We start from the raw sequence: 19,259 nt of genomic DNA, 5'->3' as shown, positions 1-19,259 counted from the left end.
TCCCAGTCAGGGTACATGCCTGGGTTGCAGGCCATGACCCCCAGCAACCGCACATTGCTGTTTCTCTCTCTTTCTCCCTCCCTTCCCTCTCTGAAAATAAATAAATAAAATCTAAAAAAAACCCCACCAGAATCTGAAAATTAGGTTTAAAAAAAAAAGAAAGAAAGAAATGCCTCTCCTAGGGCCTCTTCAGAGAACAGCAGCCAACAGCTACTGTCATATTGGCCCAGCTCCAAGGTCCCCACTCATATTGGGCATCTCCTGGAGTCATGGGGCATGGCCGTATAGTTTGTACACAACGATATACAAGAATTGATTACTCATTTCATTATCTCATTTGTAGCTTAAATAATCTTAGCTCCCAGGAAATGTTTATGTGTTTACCCTTTTTATAATAGTAGAATGAAAGACTTCCTACCCCCATAAATCCACTTCAAAAATCAGTAAGCATGAGAAAAGGAAATGTTTGCAGAGAGGGCCTTTCCTGTGTATTTGTAATCTGGTTAAGCATGACAAGAAACAGTAACATATAAGGGCATGAGAACAAGTCATACACAAAATGCAAATCACTAAGGTAGCACTTTTACAATTTTTTGTTCAGTTAAACATGATCAAATACTTGAAGTTATGTAACAATGTTTTCATAGCAATTTCTCCTTTTCTACTTATTAGGTCATTTACATTCACATGACCATTTAAAGCTAAATTTTAAAAGCTGTTTCTAATGGCACCTGCAGCTCATCCAGAGCACATGGCTAATGGCACAATTTACCTCTCAAGGATGTACATCCTACAGCTGAATTTTCATTTTCATTTATGTTTACAGAACTGTATTGATACCATATTTGAATACATGCTTTTCTTCCATTAAAAGGATAGTAGATATAATAAAAAATAATTTTGCTTCATTGACAAAGACACTGGCAATTATAAAGCATCTTTTGTGCCCTGGCCAGCATGGCTCAGTTGGTTGGAGTATTGTCCCATAACCGAAAGGTTGTGGGTTTGGTGCCGGTCAGGGCACGGGTTTGATCCCTGGTCCAGCCATGTACAGTCCCCAATCTGGGCATATAGGAGGCAACCAATCAATGCTTCTCTTTCTCATCAATGTTTTTCTCTCTCCCCCTTCCTCTTTCTCTAAAAGGAATGAAAAAGAATGTATTCAGGTGAGGATCAAAACAAAAAATGAAGCATTTTTTGTTATGTTTTAACAGGTTTTCATAGCTCCTGCACCACCTCTAAGAGACACAAAGAAGGTAGTGAGGGTGAAGGCAAGGGTTACTGAGAGGGTGAGGTGAGGATGAGGTTGGGGGTGAAGGTTCAGGAGTATCTTCATTTCATAGATTAGCACTGGGAAGGAATAACAGGTGAAGGACATAGGAATGATCATTAAGAAGGTCAGAAACATCTAAGCCAGCTGCAGCCACAAGGTAAGTTCCTAAATTACTACTTTCTATCTCTATTCTTTACCAGACAAATCTACATTTAAATGTTTCTATTAGGGAAACTTCTTTCCTGGCATAATAATTTGTTTGGAGTCTTTTTTCCCCTATACTCAGCAAAATTTCACTTCTAGGCCTGTGCAGTGAAAAATACAATTCCCAGGTCAAATCCAGGCCCTCAGGCTACTCAACACAGTCCAGCCCTGACTGGTGGAGTGTAGTTACATTTGTTTGCTACCTTGGGGGAGAAGGGGCACAGGGGCAAGGGGGTAAGAGGACAGGAGAAGGCTCTCATATGGAGATTCAGGGTCTTGTATTCCACAGGACATTCCCAGGAAGACTCAGAACCAAACCAAGGTCTTTGAAATTCATGCAATTACGCAGACCAGCCAACAACATTCTCTTAACAGTATCTCTGCAGAGCAAAAGTTCTTAATTTTGCCCAAGTCCAATTCAGCAGTATTTTCTTTCATAGATTGTGCTTTTGGCATGATGTGTAAGAACTCTTTTCTCCTATGTGTTCATAAATAACTTTTTATGTTTTACATGTAGATCTGTGGTTCATTTTGCATTAATATTTGCATCATGTGTTAGGTTTAGGTTAGGGTTCACTTGTTTTGCTTGTGGATTCCCCATTATACCAAGAGCATTTCTTGAAAATATTATCCTTCTTTCTTAAATTTCTTTGCACCTTTGTTGAAAATCAATTGGCTGCAATTTTATGGGTGTGTTTCTAGATAGTCTATTTCAGGGGCCAGCAAGCTATAGTCCCTGGGCCAAATCTGGCCTGCTATCTATTTCTGTACAGCCCACAAGCTAGGAATAGTTTTTACATTTTTAAATGTTTTTAAAAAATCAAAAGAATATCTCAAGGAATGTGAAAATTATACAAAATTCAAATCTGAGTGTCTATAAATAAAGTTTTATTGGAACTCAGCCACGTCCATTCATTTACATCTTGTGACTGCTTTCGCAGAGCTGCGACAGACACCATATGACCCACAAAGCCTAAAATATTTACTCTCTGGCCCTTTACAGAAAAAGTTTGCCAAGCCCTGTTCTAAGATATGAGGATCTTTATACACATCCATGCAGAACCTCAGGGGCTCTCTGAATGCCACTATAAAAAAATACTGTTAGGACAGAAGCCTTAAATAGAAACTCTGAAAGCCCTGAGGAAGGCAGAAATGGAATGCATTTAATAGCTGGCTACTCATTCCAACTAGGGCTACAATATAAAAGCCTTAAGTAAAACTATTCTTAAAAGGATGAATTTTACTGCACTATATAGTTAACTATAAAATGGGGGAAATTTAAGTCTAAAGGATATTTATTTTTAATGGCATTTTTCTTAAATGTCTCCATGAATCATAAACTATGAAAAAATATTTGTAATGCGGAAGATGATAGGTTAATGTCATGAATATAAGTATTTTTATAAAAATCAATTGGAAAATTCCATGTGAAATTTTCAACTTGAGTAATCACTTAAAAAATGTGAATAGTTATCAGATTAGCAGAGACTAGAAAAAAAATGACAATATCTAGGAATGACAAGCACAGGGGAATATATTGGCATACACTCCTGTGTGGGGAGACTAAACTGGCACAATCTCTCAGAACATCGCTTACATGCCTTTAAAAGGCACTGAGGCAGCGTTACATTCAGCAACCTAACATCAGGAAATAACTGCTAGCTATTAAATGGCAGTTACTATGAGCCAGGCATTCTAAGTGCTTTACCAACTTTAACTCATTTACTCTTTACCACACCAGGAGGTAGGCATGACCTTCATCCCCATTTCACAGATGTGAAAACTGAGGCACTGACAGATTGATTAACCTGCCCAAGGTTATACAAGTAGCAGAAAGTGGCAGAAATAATTATGTGCACAAAGATGTACAAACAAGGTGGTGATTATGTGCAGCATCATCTAAAATAGGGGAAAGCCAGAAACAAGCTAAATATAAAAGAGGCTTGTGTGGCCCTGGCTAGTATGGCTCAGTGGATTGAGGGCCAGCCTGCAAACTGAAAGATCACCAGTACAATTCTCAGTCAGGACACATGCCTGGGTTGTGGGCCAGCTCCCAAGTTGGGGGTGCACAAGAGGCAACTGATCAATGTATCTCTGGCCCATCGATGTTTCTCTCCCCCTCTTTCTCTGTCCTTTCTCCTCCTCTAAAAATAAATTTTAAAAATCTTTGAAAAAGAAGAGGACTGTGGTACTCCATACATTAGAATGCTAAGGAACCATTTAACCTTATTGCCAAAAATAGGCATCATATATTTTGGAAAAAGAGAGTTAAAAATAGTGTGTATGATATGATTGTATTTTATTTTGAAATGTTTGTGTTGTGGATGTGTGTGTGTAGAAAGTCTGGAAGAATATAGCTTGAATATTTAGAGAGGGTTCTGAAGGGGTGAGGTCACAGGTGACTCTGACTTTTCTCTGTATTTGTTTTGTTCTCATTTTTTCTCCAAGAGTATTATTTATATAATTTTAAAGTATTGCTTAAAAGTACACCCCATGCCACCTGCCATCTCGGAAACTATGTTTTCATAAAATGCAAATATGAATGTAAAAACTTTGAGGCTCTTGAATAAGATGGGGGCTATGCAACTATAATAAATTATTTTATCCTAAGAGAAGTTAAATAATGATGGGGAACTTCAGGGTAAGCACTGACCTTAACTTCAGGACAGTTCAAATACCAAGAAAGAATTTCCAGTCACTGAACATTTGTCTTTTCTTCTTCCTGCAATAACTTATCACAGCAATAACTATAGTTTAACTTTTACATTTCTAAAGCATTTTCAGCCAGACCACTTCATTTCATCGTCACAACAGCCCTCTTGGAGTAATACAAGTAGAAAGGCTGGAAATAGAAAATGGGCAAAAAGGGAGTTTCTTTAATTCCACATGGTACCTGCAGATTCTTCTCTGTGTGGCAGGAAAAAAATATCCTAAGATGCTGTCACAAGGATTACTGATGTCCTGCCACTAAAGCACAGCACTCTGGAGAGAGCTAACAATTAGATTGAACAAACACAGGGTTCCTTTTGAGAGTTATATAATCTGTGGCCACATGTGGAGCTGGGAATGTGCAGCAACTGTAACTCATCTGCCTAAGAAAAATCTGCAATCATCACCATCAAAATGTTGGGCTGGCATTGTTTTGACTATGTAACTAAAGAGAAGTTTTCTCCCATCTCAAGTCCTACATTTCCCATCCTCATCTAATTTATTTTTTAATATTTTACTTATTTATTTTTAGAGAAAGGGAGGGAAAGAGAGAGCAAGAGAAACATCAATGTGTGGTTGCCTCTCATGTGCCCCCAACTGGGGACCTGGCCCACAACCCAGGCATGTACCCTGACTGGGAATTGAATCAGCGACCCTCTGGTTCACAGGCCGGCACTCAATCCACTGAGCCACACCAGTCAGGGCCCATCCTCATCTAGTTTAAAACTGCAAGTTTGTGAGGACGCACAAGCTCAGTGAGGAAGTTTTGGTCAAATACACTATGGTGTGAGGATTCTTCTTACCCATCCCACTGTCCTGGTGACTTGAAAGGAAGATAAAACAGCAAAGTGTATTCCTTGGGATTGCTAGTGTTCCTAAGAGGAGATATATTGTGACTTCTGTCTTGAGAAACGACATATACAGTCTAACAAGACAGGCCCTATTACAAGAAATACATCCTATGACATAAATGACTCATTTGCTGAACACTGATATTTTTCAAATGTGTGTAAACCCAGATGATCCCAGACCTGTGCTTAACTTCTTTGTTCACTCATAAAACATGTCCTTCTAATGGGCCTGTCACCGTATCATCATTTTCCAGGTGGCACCTCCTAATTTACCCCTCACCCTTGAAACCACAGTTAATCCTAGCATTTGAGCTCTGCTAAAAGCTTCAGCAGTTGAGAGAGAAAGGGTCAAGGCCAGCAATCTATTTAGCTGATTGGTTCTCTTATATAGAGCCAACAACCTTTCTTGAAATTCCTAAAGACACTTGTCTTTGAGGAAACAGCCTTACTACCGGTGGGGCAGGAAGCAAGAAAGTCTGAAGACATTTTTCTCATGAATAAATGTTTCAATGAATGAATGAATGGAAGAGAGGCAGGAGGGGAAAATAAACATTAGGAAAAAAAACAATAGAACATATAATCACAGTAAGGAACTCAGGATTCCTGCCTTTTTTTATGATAAAGGCAAGCAGAAAACTCAGTGGTACATGGGCCCAGAAGAAAAGAGGAAGGCAGAATACACTGGCAGGAAAGGGGAAGAAAGCAGCAGAATGAAAGGGCTTCAGGCATGAAAAAGAACCAACATTTGTCCTGAGCTGAGCTCATCATTTCCTCTGCAATGACTATCATTTCATTTCTGTGGAAGTGACAATGGAATCAGAGAGTCATGGGCAATCCTGACCGGAAGAGATCAGAAACATGGACACCAAAATGCATGCACAAGAAACACACGGACAGGGTAATGGCGTGGCGATACCGTTTTCCTGATAAGATCATGATAATGTCATCAGTTAAAGAAAAAAAAACCCACAGGCCCTTGCCCTAGATATTTAGCAATATGGGTGACTCAATGGGTACACAAGTCACCTCTGGGAGTGACTGAGCTCCACCTACCATAAGCATCTGACTGCCCCACAGGAAGTTGGGACAGTACCACCCTGCCCAGTCCAGCCCCCGAGTTCAAACTCAGGGGACACCTCTGCCCTGGCTTTGCCACTGACTTGCTACAAGAATGTTGGGAAAGTTGCTTCTAGAGCTGTGCCTGTTTCTCTCCTTTTGTAATCTGGACTGAACACCCGTGGAGCCACCTACTTCCCAGGGCTGATGTGAGGCTGAACCTGGGAGAGACTGGGGTGGCGGGGAAGAGAGGTGATGAAGCATCCTGGGCTCTTGCTGCCAGTGGCCCAGAGGGTCCTGCACTGGGAAGCTGCAGTCCCGTAGGTAGATTGAGCCATTACTAAGTTAAATGCTTACCTGTTGTCTGGGAAAGAAGGGAGGAAAACACACTGAGGGAGAGATGGAGGAAGCTGGGGTGATGAGTACTCAGTCCTAACTCTGCCCTCACTGCAGGGTAACTCCAAACATTGGGGCTCCCTGGTTTGATAAATCCTTAGGCAGGGCCAAAACTGCCAGTTTGCTTTTGTGTTTCTACCTGTGTCTAATCCTCTGGGTTCCCTCTTTCTTTAGAGTGCATCTGTCACCCTGAACATCAATACTGGCTTATATTGTCTCTTTCCCCTTCCCTCCGTCTCCCCTGCTCCATGATTTTAGCCAATAATAGTATCCTTCCTTGTGTTGATCTTGTTGTTGTCAAATAGGCATACATACCCAAGAAGCAACAGAGAGGCTGTGTCTGCTTTAGTAAGGGTCAAGGACACAACTACTCAGGGGATCGTTTTTATAAGAAACACCTGAAGATCCTTATTTACAAACAGGTCACATGGGAAGCCCTTCCTCCCAGATTGGGGATGGGAGTGTCTGGGAGAAAAACACCATCACTCTGAGGCCAGGAGGCTGTAGGCCAAGAGCAAAAATATTGTCCCTCTCTCCACAGCTCAGTTCACTGAGTGTCAAGCAGCAATGGACAGGACAAGGGGCACCCTTCAATGGTGGCCATCATCACAGCTGAGCCCAGCCTGACCCTGACAGGCTGCTCTCAGCCATTCTCTAGAGAGCTTCTCTGGTTGGGCACCAGACCCAGAGGCTTCTGAACGCTTTCGGCTGTGCTCTGGGCATGAATCAAGAAGGCAGGGATGGGAGCTGCAGGAACACAGACAAAGGAGCTATTTTTGAGCGACTGGAAATAAAAACTAAACACAGGTGTGTTCCACACAAGTGGAAATGTCCCCAAATCCACAAGAAATCTTTATAAATAAACTGAAAAAACAACCCATTTGGGTTGCCACATTTCATCCTAGTTTCCAGGGACACACACAAATACTTGGGGCCTTGGTACATTATTTCAGGAATCGCGGAGGGCACTCCCAGTAAAGGTGTCTCTGACTCATTTTCTAGAAATCTACAGGAAGTGACAATCTAGGGCTAAAAATGAGCACAGCGTCTGCCCTGTGACACCTGCCACAGCACTGAAAGCAGGGCAATGGGAAACCACCTTCACTGACCATGAAAGGAAAACATGACTGATTTTGGGGTAAAATGAGAACCTCTACAGCAAAAGCAATCAGATTTCAGAGAGCAGCAATTTAGATCTTTCGTCGCAACTTATCCATGCAATAAAGACACATACACGACTTATACATACAATAAAGACGCATATCCAAATGCATATTAAATGCATCACAATGAAGCTGTTCACTTTCCAATATCAATAGCACACAATCATCTCAAGGAACTCTGAGTGATTCCTTAACTCAGAGGAGGATTTAAGAATCTTCTATGACATCAGCAGGGTTTGATAGACTCAGGTTCCATTTTTCCCACTTCCAGCAGGCAAAATAGTTATGGCCCATCTTTTCCTCCAAATTCTCATTGAAAACTCATCCATTGTGAATTCTGAACTATTTCAGGTTGATTTTTCACCACGGTCACCTACTTCCTGGCCTGGCGTTCCATCCTAACAGCAAGCTGAGCCCAGACACAAGAGCCCTTTCACGCCCATTTCACGATCAGAGAAAGAGCAGCTGAAGTTGAAGTGACAATTCCTAGGATTATAGGTACCACTCACTGGTGGGCCCCTCCCTGTGAGCAGCACTTTATACCCAGCAAATCCTCATGGCAGCCCTGTGAGGATTTCCCAGCTGTAGAGCTGAGAAAACTGAGGCTCAGAGGGGTTAAGTGACATGTCCAAAGACTCACAGCCAGGAGTCGTGTTTCTCCGAGTTGGTGGCCTACATGGGACTTTACCAGTGTAACATGCTGCTTCCGGCAAACTGGGGCACTAGGTCATTAATGGGAATAAAAATCAAAACCTACAGAAGTTTAGGATATTAAGAGGCCTGATTCCATACACTATATAAAATACTAATAAAAACCAAATGATGGAGTACAAAGGACTTTTTTAAAGTGAGAAGCTCACAACGGGCCCAAGCACATGAAATAGCATAAGTTAAGACTGGTGTATTATCAGCTGCTGAACAACTTAGCTGAATGGGTAGGCAGAGGGCATCTGGGCCACAGGAACACAGTTTGCGTCCAGTTAGGGAGGACACACAAGTAGGACTGGGACATCCTGGGAGAGTTCGTTCATGTAGAACAACAACATAAACCAAGGCCAGAAGGCCAGACCGCCTGGGCCAATGAGTGCAGCATAATCGAGTTGGATTTTACAAAAAAGGAAAGTCACTCAAAACTTTCATTGGAGCAGAGGGGTTCCATCAGCAAAGCACCACTGTGAAATGATAAAAAGAAGGGGCCGGGGTGCTAGGGATGAAGTGGTCCTCCATCCTCAGCCACCCCAGGGCTCTCCTGCACAGCAGGTGCTATGGGGGGGTGCCAGGAGAGGGAGGAGTCTTATGGAGGAGCAGCGTCCAGTCTGAGCCTGGCTCTACCGCAGAAAGGAAGTGGCTGAGACACAGGAGGGAAGAATCCCTAAATTTTGGTGCAGTGTGGATGGGACCAGGAGAGAGTCCCTTTCTGACTAAGCTCTTTTTATCAGACTGGAGGTAGGAAGGAAACAATCAAGATGAATGTGCTCTCATCGTATGTAATCACATGGCAGGGACTGGAATAGTATGTTACAATGGAAATAGATGTGTTCAGGTAAGGGACTACCCGCAGCGGGTTTTTCTTTTTCCGAAACCGTATTAGATATTATTGATATACCTGGTTTTCAATTAAAATGAGGCTCTCCGCTTCCAAACAAAAATAGGAAAGCGAGTCCATCCACTATCCAGAATGGTAGCTACTGAATTCTCTGCTTTATCATCACAGGAGAAACTGGTCTCCCCTTTCTCTGTATTTGTGCTGTTCACTGAAGTATTTGCATTATGCCTCACACCCGCTTAACAACTTCCCTCTCCCCACTGTTGGATTAAGGGTCTGATTCAGCAAAGGGAGTGCTCCATGCACCACCCGGCCGCCTCCTTGGCAGAAACAAGAGGCCAGCATCTCCCCTCCTCTGATTTCTTCCCGCTATGGAAAACACCAAACACCAACAGAAATCCACAGAAATAAGTTCAGGGAGAATATTTACAGGTAAAAAGAGGGATGAGTTCTTGAACAATGAGCACAGCAAGGAATAGTTTGCTCTTCCAGAAAGGTGCCTGCCCCTGGCATTGTCTAGCATACTGCTTTCATATGGAGCGGTGAGAAGGCCAGCTCTCTCCCTAAAATAATTTGACCTTTTGCAAGCTACTTAAGCTCTGGGGTCATCAGCTGTCTGTCATCGTTGGCTTGGGCTCTTAAAACACAACCTCTGTACCCATTTTTTAAAGATAACTTCCTTGATTATAAAGGTAAAGCAAACTGATCACTTCAGGTGGTGAGTGGGGGCGGGGGGCAGGAGATGTGGTCCATTCCCTGTCAGTAATGGCCAGAAGCATTGGGACCCAGGGCCTACCTCCCACACTACCCCCATCCTCTGTCCCCTATCCCTGCACCCTCCACTCCAGTGCTTCCCAGCCCTGCACGAATGCAGGCAGCCATGATACCTGTGCTAAGGGAATTACATGTTCCCTGCCACTCACCTGGATATAAGAACAAAGCCACCTTGCCTATCTTAAAGACGGTTCAGCTTTTCATCGTATCTGACCATCATAAAACTCCCGTACCTCAGAGAAAAGGCCATACATTCTAAGAATCGCTTACATAATTTAATCTTTCAACCATCTACGTGGCAAGTAGCACTGCACGGAAGCATAAACAGTACATGGCCCAGGTTCTGTTGAGCTGTGTCACTTCAGACAGGTTTTATAGCTCTCTGGATGTTTACAAGACTCTGCCTATAATGATACTAAAATGGTTCAACCTTCTTAGCCCAAACAAGACAGGCAAAATTCTCTCAAGCATGCTACCTGTCCTTGATCTGAAGAGCAAACATTTTTTAAGTACCTTCTGCCTGTGAAGCATGACCTGCCTTTTTAAAGTCTCTCCTTGGATACACCGTGACCCAGAGCTTTGCAGCCAGAGCTGCTGTGCAGTCCAGGTCTGCAGCTAAGAAGACCGCCTTCTGGGTTAGCCCTTCTGGGACGGATGTTTTCTGCAGAGCCATGCAAATCTACAGCTGGCTCTGAGGCAAACCGATTCTATTTGATTTTTAAGTTCATTCATTCACCTGGATGCACTGGGCTTTGCCTGATCAAGAGAAAAGACACAAGAGTCTTCCTGATAAGTTTAGGACCATGGAAACCTAGAGTTTCAAGGGCTAAAACAAAGCTCATCCTATGCAGTCAACACCCCAAAGCAGTTCACAGTTGAGAAGGCAGGAGGGAATCTTTATTTACCTTATTGATGAGAGTGACTATATCTCCTTCTTTGATTGTCAATTCATCATCATTCTGTGCCTCATATGGAAATATTACTTTGCAGTAATCCTTGGCTGCAAGAAGAAAAGAAAACATAACCTTTAAAATGCTTTATTTAATGAGCTGGTCCAGGAGAAGATGTTCTCCATCATATTAACTTCAGGGAAAAGGACACTTATGGGATAGGATGTAACCACTGCATAAAGGATCACTCTTAGGTTTTCTCATTTGGGGCTTATGCATATTTATTCTCTTCAGTTTTCCCCTTAAAATTACATGATGTCATGAAATCCCATTGACTGCTTTGCTTATCTCAGGCAGAAAAGCAAAAAAAAGTGTCCTTGGTCTCAGGGAACTAAATGTGTATATTTTATATACACTTTCTCTTAAAGAAAGCCGTGTTTATTGAACCTATATTTAAAGGAATTACAGATAAGAAAATTGAAGTTCAAGGATATTATTTAACTTGTTCTAGGACACACAGCTAATAAAAGGTAAAACTGAGGTTCTACACTCAGTCTTTCTACTCCAATCTTGTGTTTATCCAACTAACCTCTGGGACACCATTAAATATACTTAATTTTTCTTTTTTTATTGCTGACACTATTGTAGATACCCCCATTTCTCCCCTACTTTGTCCCCCTCCACCCAGCCCCAGCCTTTACCACACTGTTATCTGTGTCCATGGACCATGCATACATGCATATATGTCCTTTGGTCAATCTCTTCCAATCCTCCCACCCACCCTATACCCCTCTGTGACCTGAGCTGGTGAGGATGTGGAGAAAAAGGAACCCTCATGCATTGTTGGTGGGAATGCAGACTGGTGCAGCCACTGTGGAAAGCAGTCTGGAGTTTCCTCAGAAAACTAAAAATGGAACTGATTTATGACCCAGTGATCCCACTTTTTGAAATATATCTTTAAAATCCCAGAACATTAATCAGAAAGAATACATGCATTCCTATGTTCATAGCAACATTGTTTACAATAGCCAAGATGTAGAAACTGCCCAAGTGCCTATCAGTAGATAAGTGGATAAAAAAAGCTCTGATATATTTACAAAATGGAATACTATGTGGTTGTTAAAAAGGACCTCTTACCCTTTGCAACTGCATGGATGGCCCTGCAGAACATTATGCTCAGTGAAATAACCAGGCGGTGAAAGACTAATACCATATGATCTCACTTATATGTGGAGTCTAATGAACAAAATAGGACCAGAGGCATGGATATATTTTATATACTCTTTATTTTATATACCATTTTATATACTCTTTGGGTGCATGCATAAGCAGACATAATCTACAAAGAGCAAAAAGCTTAATTAAAATTTGCCCTCACTACCTTCTTCCACACATCACTAAATCACAAACAGTGTATTTGTGTTTGTTACAAAGCTGACATGGTACTCAAAACAATGAAAAAGATTCACTATGGTACATCTTAAGAGACCAATGTTGACATAGTTTTTATGTAAACCTGTGTTAACAACAAAAAGCCAACAAATACTGACCAAATGTTCTTTACAGACAGGTGTGTGTGTGAGGGGGTGACCTTGTGCAAATACTTGCCATGGCCTCTCTGTGGGAACCTGCCCATTCATAGAAGGGGCTGTTCATCAGCAAGAATACACAGCAGCCCTCACCGAAGAGGGTGAAGACAAGGAGGTCACTCAAAAGAAGTTCAAATATGTCCTAAATTATATGCTTTTCAAAGTCTGTCTGATGTTAAATCTTCTCTGTATATACAAAACACCAGTTGAAAAGACTAAAAGCACTTGTGAGCTGTTTGGGAAATTAAGACTTAGAAAACTAGGGTTTGATGACTCAGAACAGAAGGTAGAAAGAAAAATTCAAGAGAATTCGGGTTTACTGAGACAGGCATTTATTATTCAGCATCAAAGTCAATGGCCCTAATGGCTTTAAATAGCCTTAAATATTCCCCCAAATTAGGCCAGTTCTTGCAGACAGATCATATAACCTAGAGAGATATACGTAAGTATCAATGATATTGTCCATAGTACATTTTATATCACTGAAATGTGTTTTTTAATTATGGTTAATGTTATATCAAACAAAGAGTGATATATAAAATAAAGACAATAAAAATGTGTAATACGGATACACTGTAGTCTAGGGATGGTCTACATAAGACAGAGAGGAGAAGGGAAGGAGAGACAGAAGGACTCACTTTGTTCCATGCAGATGTCTTTGCTTTCTGTCCAGTAGCTCCAAGATATCAGTTACATCACCTAGGCTGGTGTTAGAAACCTACCGTCTTAGGTACTCTGGGCCCCTAATGCCTTTTGCTGAGGAGCACTAGTTCTAAATCCCACAATACCAAGTTGCTTTAAGATTCTGAGGACCACATAGTTACCAATATTCCATCTCTTTCTAATTAGCAGTAGAAAACCTTCCAAATTCTGACTTGGCCAAATGTTCTAAAGGGAGGGAAAAAGCTAAGGATCTGTAAATTGGATAATGACAGCTCTTTGCCAATTTCCCTATTATCTAATGAAATAGGACTACTCAACATCAAAACTCCCAACACTGAAACAAATATAGTATTATTGCAAAACTGCCCTGCAGAATCCAGCTTTAAGGAGAACTCATTGGATCAAAATCATAGAGATGTGTTATGAAGAAGATAAGATACCATGGCCAGCAAAGGAAAGGAACAAGTTACGTTTCCATTCCTTTTCACCAAAATGGTTAAGTGTGGTAGATGTTGTTGGTTAACCTCCCAGCAGCCATTCCCCATCCCCCTCCCAGTTCTCTGAATCCTAATGTGGTCAGGCATCATATACAGGAATAGGGACCCCTCCCACAGCCCTAGGGATGAATACAGGCAAATAATATTAATCTCACTCCCCTCTGTCAGTGACTGGTTTAAGAGTGAGTGTGTGGTCTTCTTCCAGCCAGTGAGATGTGAGAGGAAATCTGTTTGGGGGTGGGGGTGGGGAAAGCTGTTAGATTTTGCTCTGTAATTAAAAAAGACAGAGAGAGACATGAGGAAAACAATTGCCCCTGCCTTCCTCCTTTCGAAACTGTTTCATCCTTGTTGGAAGACAGCACAAGGTTTGGCACTGTGGCAGTCATGTTTCAACCATGAGAGGAAAGCCAAAACCTCACACTCGGGGGGTGACCCTGAGTCCTGATACTATTGAGATGTCTGTCTAATTAACCAACTTCAGAAGGCCTGTCCTTACACCTTGTTACCCGACTTCATAAAACTCTATTGCTTACCACCGCTCTGTGGTCAGGTAGATATTTACCACTCAAAGCAGAAGGCATCCGAACAGGAAGGAACTCGGTAGAAGAAAGAGGACGCTTACAGGTACCTCCTCTGAGACACTTGGCTCTAATCTGCCTCCCCTAAAAGCCTCTTCCTATGCATCTTTGTCATTCCCTTTGCCCCCCAATTCTTCCCTTGCTACCTCAGGACCTGGCCTATAGTAGGAGGTCAACAAATGACTGTGGGATTGACATGTAATCCACACAGGGACAAAACATTTACAAAACCCATTAGCATGCCTTTAAAATGTTTCACAGGGCCAGTTCGTTTTATGTCCACAATTTCCCCCGAAGCTAAGGAGGGCAGGTGTCCCCCTGCCTTTTAAAAAAACAGCTTTAATGATATATATACTTTATATATATATAATTTATATACTATAAAATTCACCCATTTTCATTGTACAGTTTGAAGAATTTTAATATATTTATGTAGTTGTATACCATCACCATAACTCAGTTTTAGAACACTGTGGAGCACTACATGCAGAATTATCTAGAAAGGGCCAATTTTTAATTGAACTTATTGGGGTGATGTTGGTTAATAAAATTATAGGTCTCAGGTGTACAATTCTCTAAAACATCATCTGTATACTGTATTGTTTGCTTACCATTCCAAGTCAGGTCTCCTTCCATCACCATTTATCCTCTCTTTACCCTCTTCTACCTGCCCCACCCCTCTTAATTGTATATAAAAGGAGGAGATACTGGTACCAGTGTGGCTACTGCCAACCATCGCTCTCCACGAAGCAGGTTCCTGAATGTTTTGTCCCTCTCTGTATCTCCAGAACCTGACACAGCTCCCATTCAGTGCTTCTTGATTCCCTAGTGACACCTATAAAGCGGAGGGAAATTTGAGGGGCAGCGAAGTGGGAGGAGGGAGGTCTGGGCCAGGGATCGAGTCAAAGACTATCAAGACTGGGTTTGGTCCCAGCTGGGCCTTCGCGAGCACGTGACCTGAGGGAATCACGCAGGAGCTCTGGAGCTCACTGTCCTCAGTGAGAAGTGAGAGGCCAGCCAGAGAGGGCGGGGTAAGAGGAGAGTCTGGTTAACTGCAGCAGAAGTCTTTTAGCGAGTTTAGATTCCAATATAAAACAACTGAAACAGAGTTGTCCTTTAATGGGAGAGTAAGGCTGACCTGTCTCCCACCCAGGTCCCCCAAAACATCTCGATGAAACACCAGAGGCTTCAAGGAGCACGCTGAGCCACACCGACTTCCCGCAGGCAGGGCGCTAGTCACAGGCACCACAGCTTAGACCGCTCCTGACCAAATATGGCAACCTATTAGCCTCACATTTTAAGTTATTATGATATATTAGAAAATAGGAATTGGTTTTACTTCTGAGGCATTTGGGCCCGGATTCAGCAGTACTGAAAAATAAAGACATTATGTTCGTTTGGATGTGCTGATGGTTTTAAGATACTCAAAAATAAATGTATATGAAATGTATTAACTCAGACCTTGTTTTCAATTTTATGGTACATGGAATAAAGATGTTCCTCACTTTAATTAAAAACTATATTGAGTCACCACCATGAAAATGTTCTTGTCAGTTCTTGGACCTGTAAGATACAAGTCAGTCCAACTACGCCTCACACCCTCACATGGAAGCGACAGCCTAATGCTGGGAGAAATGCAAGGTGGGGAAGAAGGACAGAAAGAAAGAACAAACACGAATAAGCACAAGCTCACTATGACGCACTACTTTTGTAGTGTTTCAGAGAAAAGCAAGATTACATTCAGGAGGAGTTCACAAAAGAGGAGGAGATATGTCTTGAAAGAAGAATGTAATTCCCAGTTCTTTTGGGCATGGGAAGATATAAATTTTGAATGAGTAGCAGACAGAGAAAGAGAGGTAGGGAATAAAATTAACTTTTGGAGGCAGGCATTTTCTACCTGTCCATCAATTAGATAGACTTAATTGATCAGGGATCAAACAGGGATGAAGACACACATGCACGTAAAGAAATAAAGTCGCAATTTACCCAGTGATTGAAATGAATTTGTCTCTATTTCTTTCTTTAGAAAAATTTTAAAAATAATAACGAATTAGCATAAGACTGAAATCTTAAGTCAGTTCTTAAGCTTCTTTTTTTTTTTTTTTTTGGTCTGAGAGTACTTTAAGAGGATGATAAAAAGTAATCGCTTTCTCTTTCTAGAAAAAGGAAAAACAACATAGACACATTCAAAGGTGCAGAGAAAAATGTGTACACTATCACAGGGTTCGAGGATGCTGAAACCCTTGCCTCATTCCAGATCAAGATTCCCTTTACTAATTAATAGTTGGCTACCAATTTTGGAAACTTGTTCTAGTAAAAACAATCATGATTCACCTCCCTACTTCCAAAACACATTACTTCAATCTCCAAAGTTCGAGAAATTTACATGAGATTAAAAACAGACTGTTTGAAGAACTACACTCACATGCCCATGTCCCAAGACTCCCTTCACCTGGTTTTATAATCTATTTATATAAAAAAAACAACCAACTTAAAAAAAATACCCTCAGCCTAAAAAATAAAAGTGAAACAAACAGAATAAACATATTAGCAGGCAGAACATACACACACACCAAGGAAATAAAATTAAATCCAGGACAATTCTCTGGACTCAATTTTAGGACACAAAGATCAAAACCCCATGTGTCACAGAGTCTAGTAGTAAGCCTTCCAGAATGTTCAGCAGGGGTGGTTAAGTACCAGGTCACACCTAGAACTCTTTTTGGTGGTGGTGGTGGGCGGGGGGGTCCAAAACGAAAGTATCAAGCTCAGTGTGCAACAAATGGATGATCTATCATCCCAAATAGAATAAATAAATAGACACATAGATTCAATGTTAGAAAGCAGCAAAACAACTGTGAGGACGGGGAACACGGACCAGTGTGGTGGTGGTGGTGCCAGACTGTGCTGTGTAACAGATTTAGATGGGAAGTCCAGTCCTCTGTCAGAGTCAGGGGACCTGAGGCTAGTGGAGAGGGATGGTATGAATACTAGGTGTGTCGTTCATTTAGTAAATATCATCTGAGTGCCCACTGTGCACCTGGCAGCAGAGATGCAGCAGTTCCCTTGGGGGCTTACTACGGTTTACACCAGCAGTTTGAAAATGGGGTGAGTTTGCTCCCCAGGGGACACTGGCAATGCTTGGAGACATTTGTGTTTGTCACTGGGGAAGAGGAGATGTTAAGTGTTATTAACATCAATTGGGCGAAGCCCAGGGATGCTGCTAATCATCCTATGATGGACACAGGACAGCCCAGGAACAGAGAGTGATTTGGTCCAAATGTTAATAGTGCCAAGTTGGAGAAACCCTGGTCTACACTTAAATCCAGACAGGAAAGCGAAACACAATGTGTACGTCACTATGTTGTCAACTCCAGTCCAACACCTTCCTTCATGAAAAAGCTGACTGGGACCCAAATCACAGTACCACATCTGCTCTTGGATCCTGCTGCGAATGCGACTTTCAATTATTTCACCACTATGAATCATGACATCTTTTATTCTTGCACTTTAAAAAGAACACTTTTTTTAGAGAAAAGAAATCTGACAAGCCAAGCCTTTCTGTTCTCAGTAGGGAGCAGATCATGGCTCCTCTCATTGGCCCCTTCTCCTGCTCAGATGAAGAGAAGGTCTGAGCTTTTGGAAGAAAGGAAATCCATGGCTAACACAAAGGAGCTAGCTTTTCTTCTCCAAGAGGACCGTATTTGAAACCCAGGTCTTCAGCAGCACAGGCAGGCTGCGTACCTTCTCAGGAAGAGCCCCTCCCTACTCTCAAACGGGACAGCAAGGTCTGTGTTAGGGGCACTTGATGAGAGGTGCCTCCCAGAGAGAGAAGGGACCCCTGAGACACGCAACCTGGGGGCTTTAGTACATATCAGGTATGGGAGGCACTAAAGCGCTCAGCAGGAAACACATTTCCAATCAGATGTGTCCAAATTCCCAGGCCCAAGAATGAGTGGAATTTGGGGAAGGTAAGTAAGCAAAAACACCTGTCCTGGAAAAAGAGAATAACAATTCCCAGGTAAGGCTGAGAAAAGCCAACATAAGGGAGCTGACCCTTTTTTCTTGCTATTCAAACATGTGGTGAGGAAGCAAAAATTAGCTCAGGCTGAAAGAGTTAAAATCTGCCCAGCCATTCATCAGGCTGGGGAAACAAATGCAGACCCAGCCAGCTGCAAAGCAAACAGGAAACAGCATTTCTCCCAAGCACACGCTGCAGCTGGAAAGGGTCCTAGCAAGCCCTTCCCTGAGTGTCCTACTGCTTTCTTATTCCCCAAGAAAGTTTGTCCTCTACAACCACAGACTATCTGAAACTTTGCTTTTTGATATAGTATCACTAAGAAAGAAATGTTTCACTCTTGGCTGAAGGAAAACTGAGTCACTTTGACACAGAAAAGCAGCCTTGACTCTCCACACAAGTGCACAGCCGCACGTAAGGGGCTCTGGACACAGCAGTGCGTATCTATGTTAACTCGGTGGTTCCTAAAGAAACAGGACCTGGGTCCCCCTTGCAGTCCAGGCCTGATATCGACCCCTTGCCACACAGCCCTACCTTGCTTTGATTCTATCAAAATACTGCTTTGTTTACATTTCACTGCAGTCCCCCTCCTCCAAATCTATAACTTTTTTTTTCTATGTGGTTCAACGCTCCATGGGTCCTCCTGTATGGTCTTCTTGGTGCGTGCACTGAGCCAATAAACCTGACGCTCTCCCCGGCTGACTGGGCTAGAGCAGGGGCTAGAAGAACAAAGGATCGGCCAAGCCCACTGGTAACCACTACTAACCCTGCAGAAACCCCAAATAAGCCTGAGGGTCTTATGGAAATAAATGTGTCCTTTTCCTCCCGGTGACTGTGAACTTGGGGAGGAGACCCATGGTTACTGTGCCACTTTTACAAGACTCTGTCTAACATAGAGCCTGGTAAATGGGAAATCATTTATAATTCTCCATTTGCTATATGTTCACGGAGTCCGTGACACTTTTCTAGGCTATAAGGTGAGGCTATCAAGTAGAAGCCACAATTCCCATCTTGAGGGAACAGTGATAGCCACGAGGCACCATGTGTCACTA

At 42.3% G+C, this 19,259-nt stretch overlaps 1 protein-coding gene across 4 annotated transcripts in view; it reads right to left on the bottom strand.

The window, feature by feature from the left end:
- The window catches only part of SH3KBP1 (SH3 domain containing kinase binding protein 1), a 317,304-nt gene that overhangs the window by 75,581 nt on the left and 222,464 nt on the right, over positions 1 to 19,259 (bottom strand). For all 4 annotated transcript variants that reach the window (XM_045856034.1, XM_045856037.1, XM_045856036.1 and 1 more), the window contains one exon: positions 10,878 to 10,972. In XM_045856034.1, the coding sequence (XP_045711990.1) occupies positions 10,878 to 10,972 (95 nt within the window). The remainder of the gene's footprint in view (positions 1 to 10,877; positions 10,973 to 19,259) is intronic.

Source organism: Phyllostomus hastatus, unplaced genomic scaffold (assembly GCF_019186645.2).
Source record: "Phyllostomus hastatus isolate PE091 unplaced genomic scaffold, TTU_PhHast_1.1 phas_scaffold_12, whole genome shotgun sequence".
In the NCBI taxonomy this organism is placed as follows: Eukaryota; Metazoa; Chordata; class Mammalia; order Chiroptera; family Phyllostomidae; genus Phyllostomus; species Phyllostomus hastatus.
This window is presented reverse-complemented; position numbering and strand designations above follow the sequence as displayed.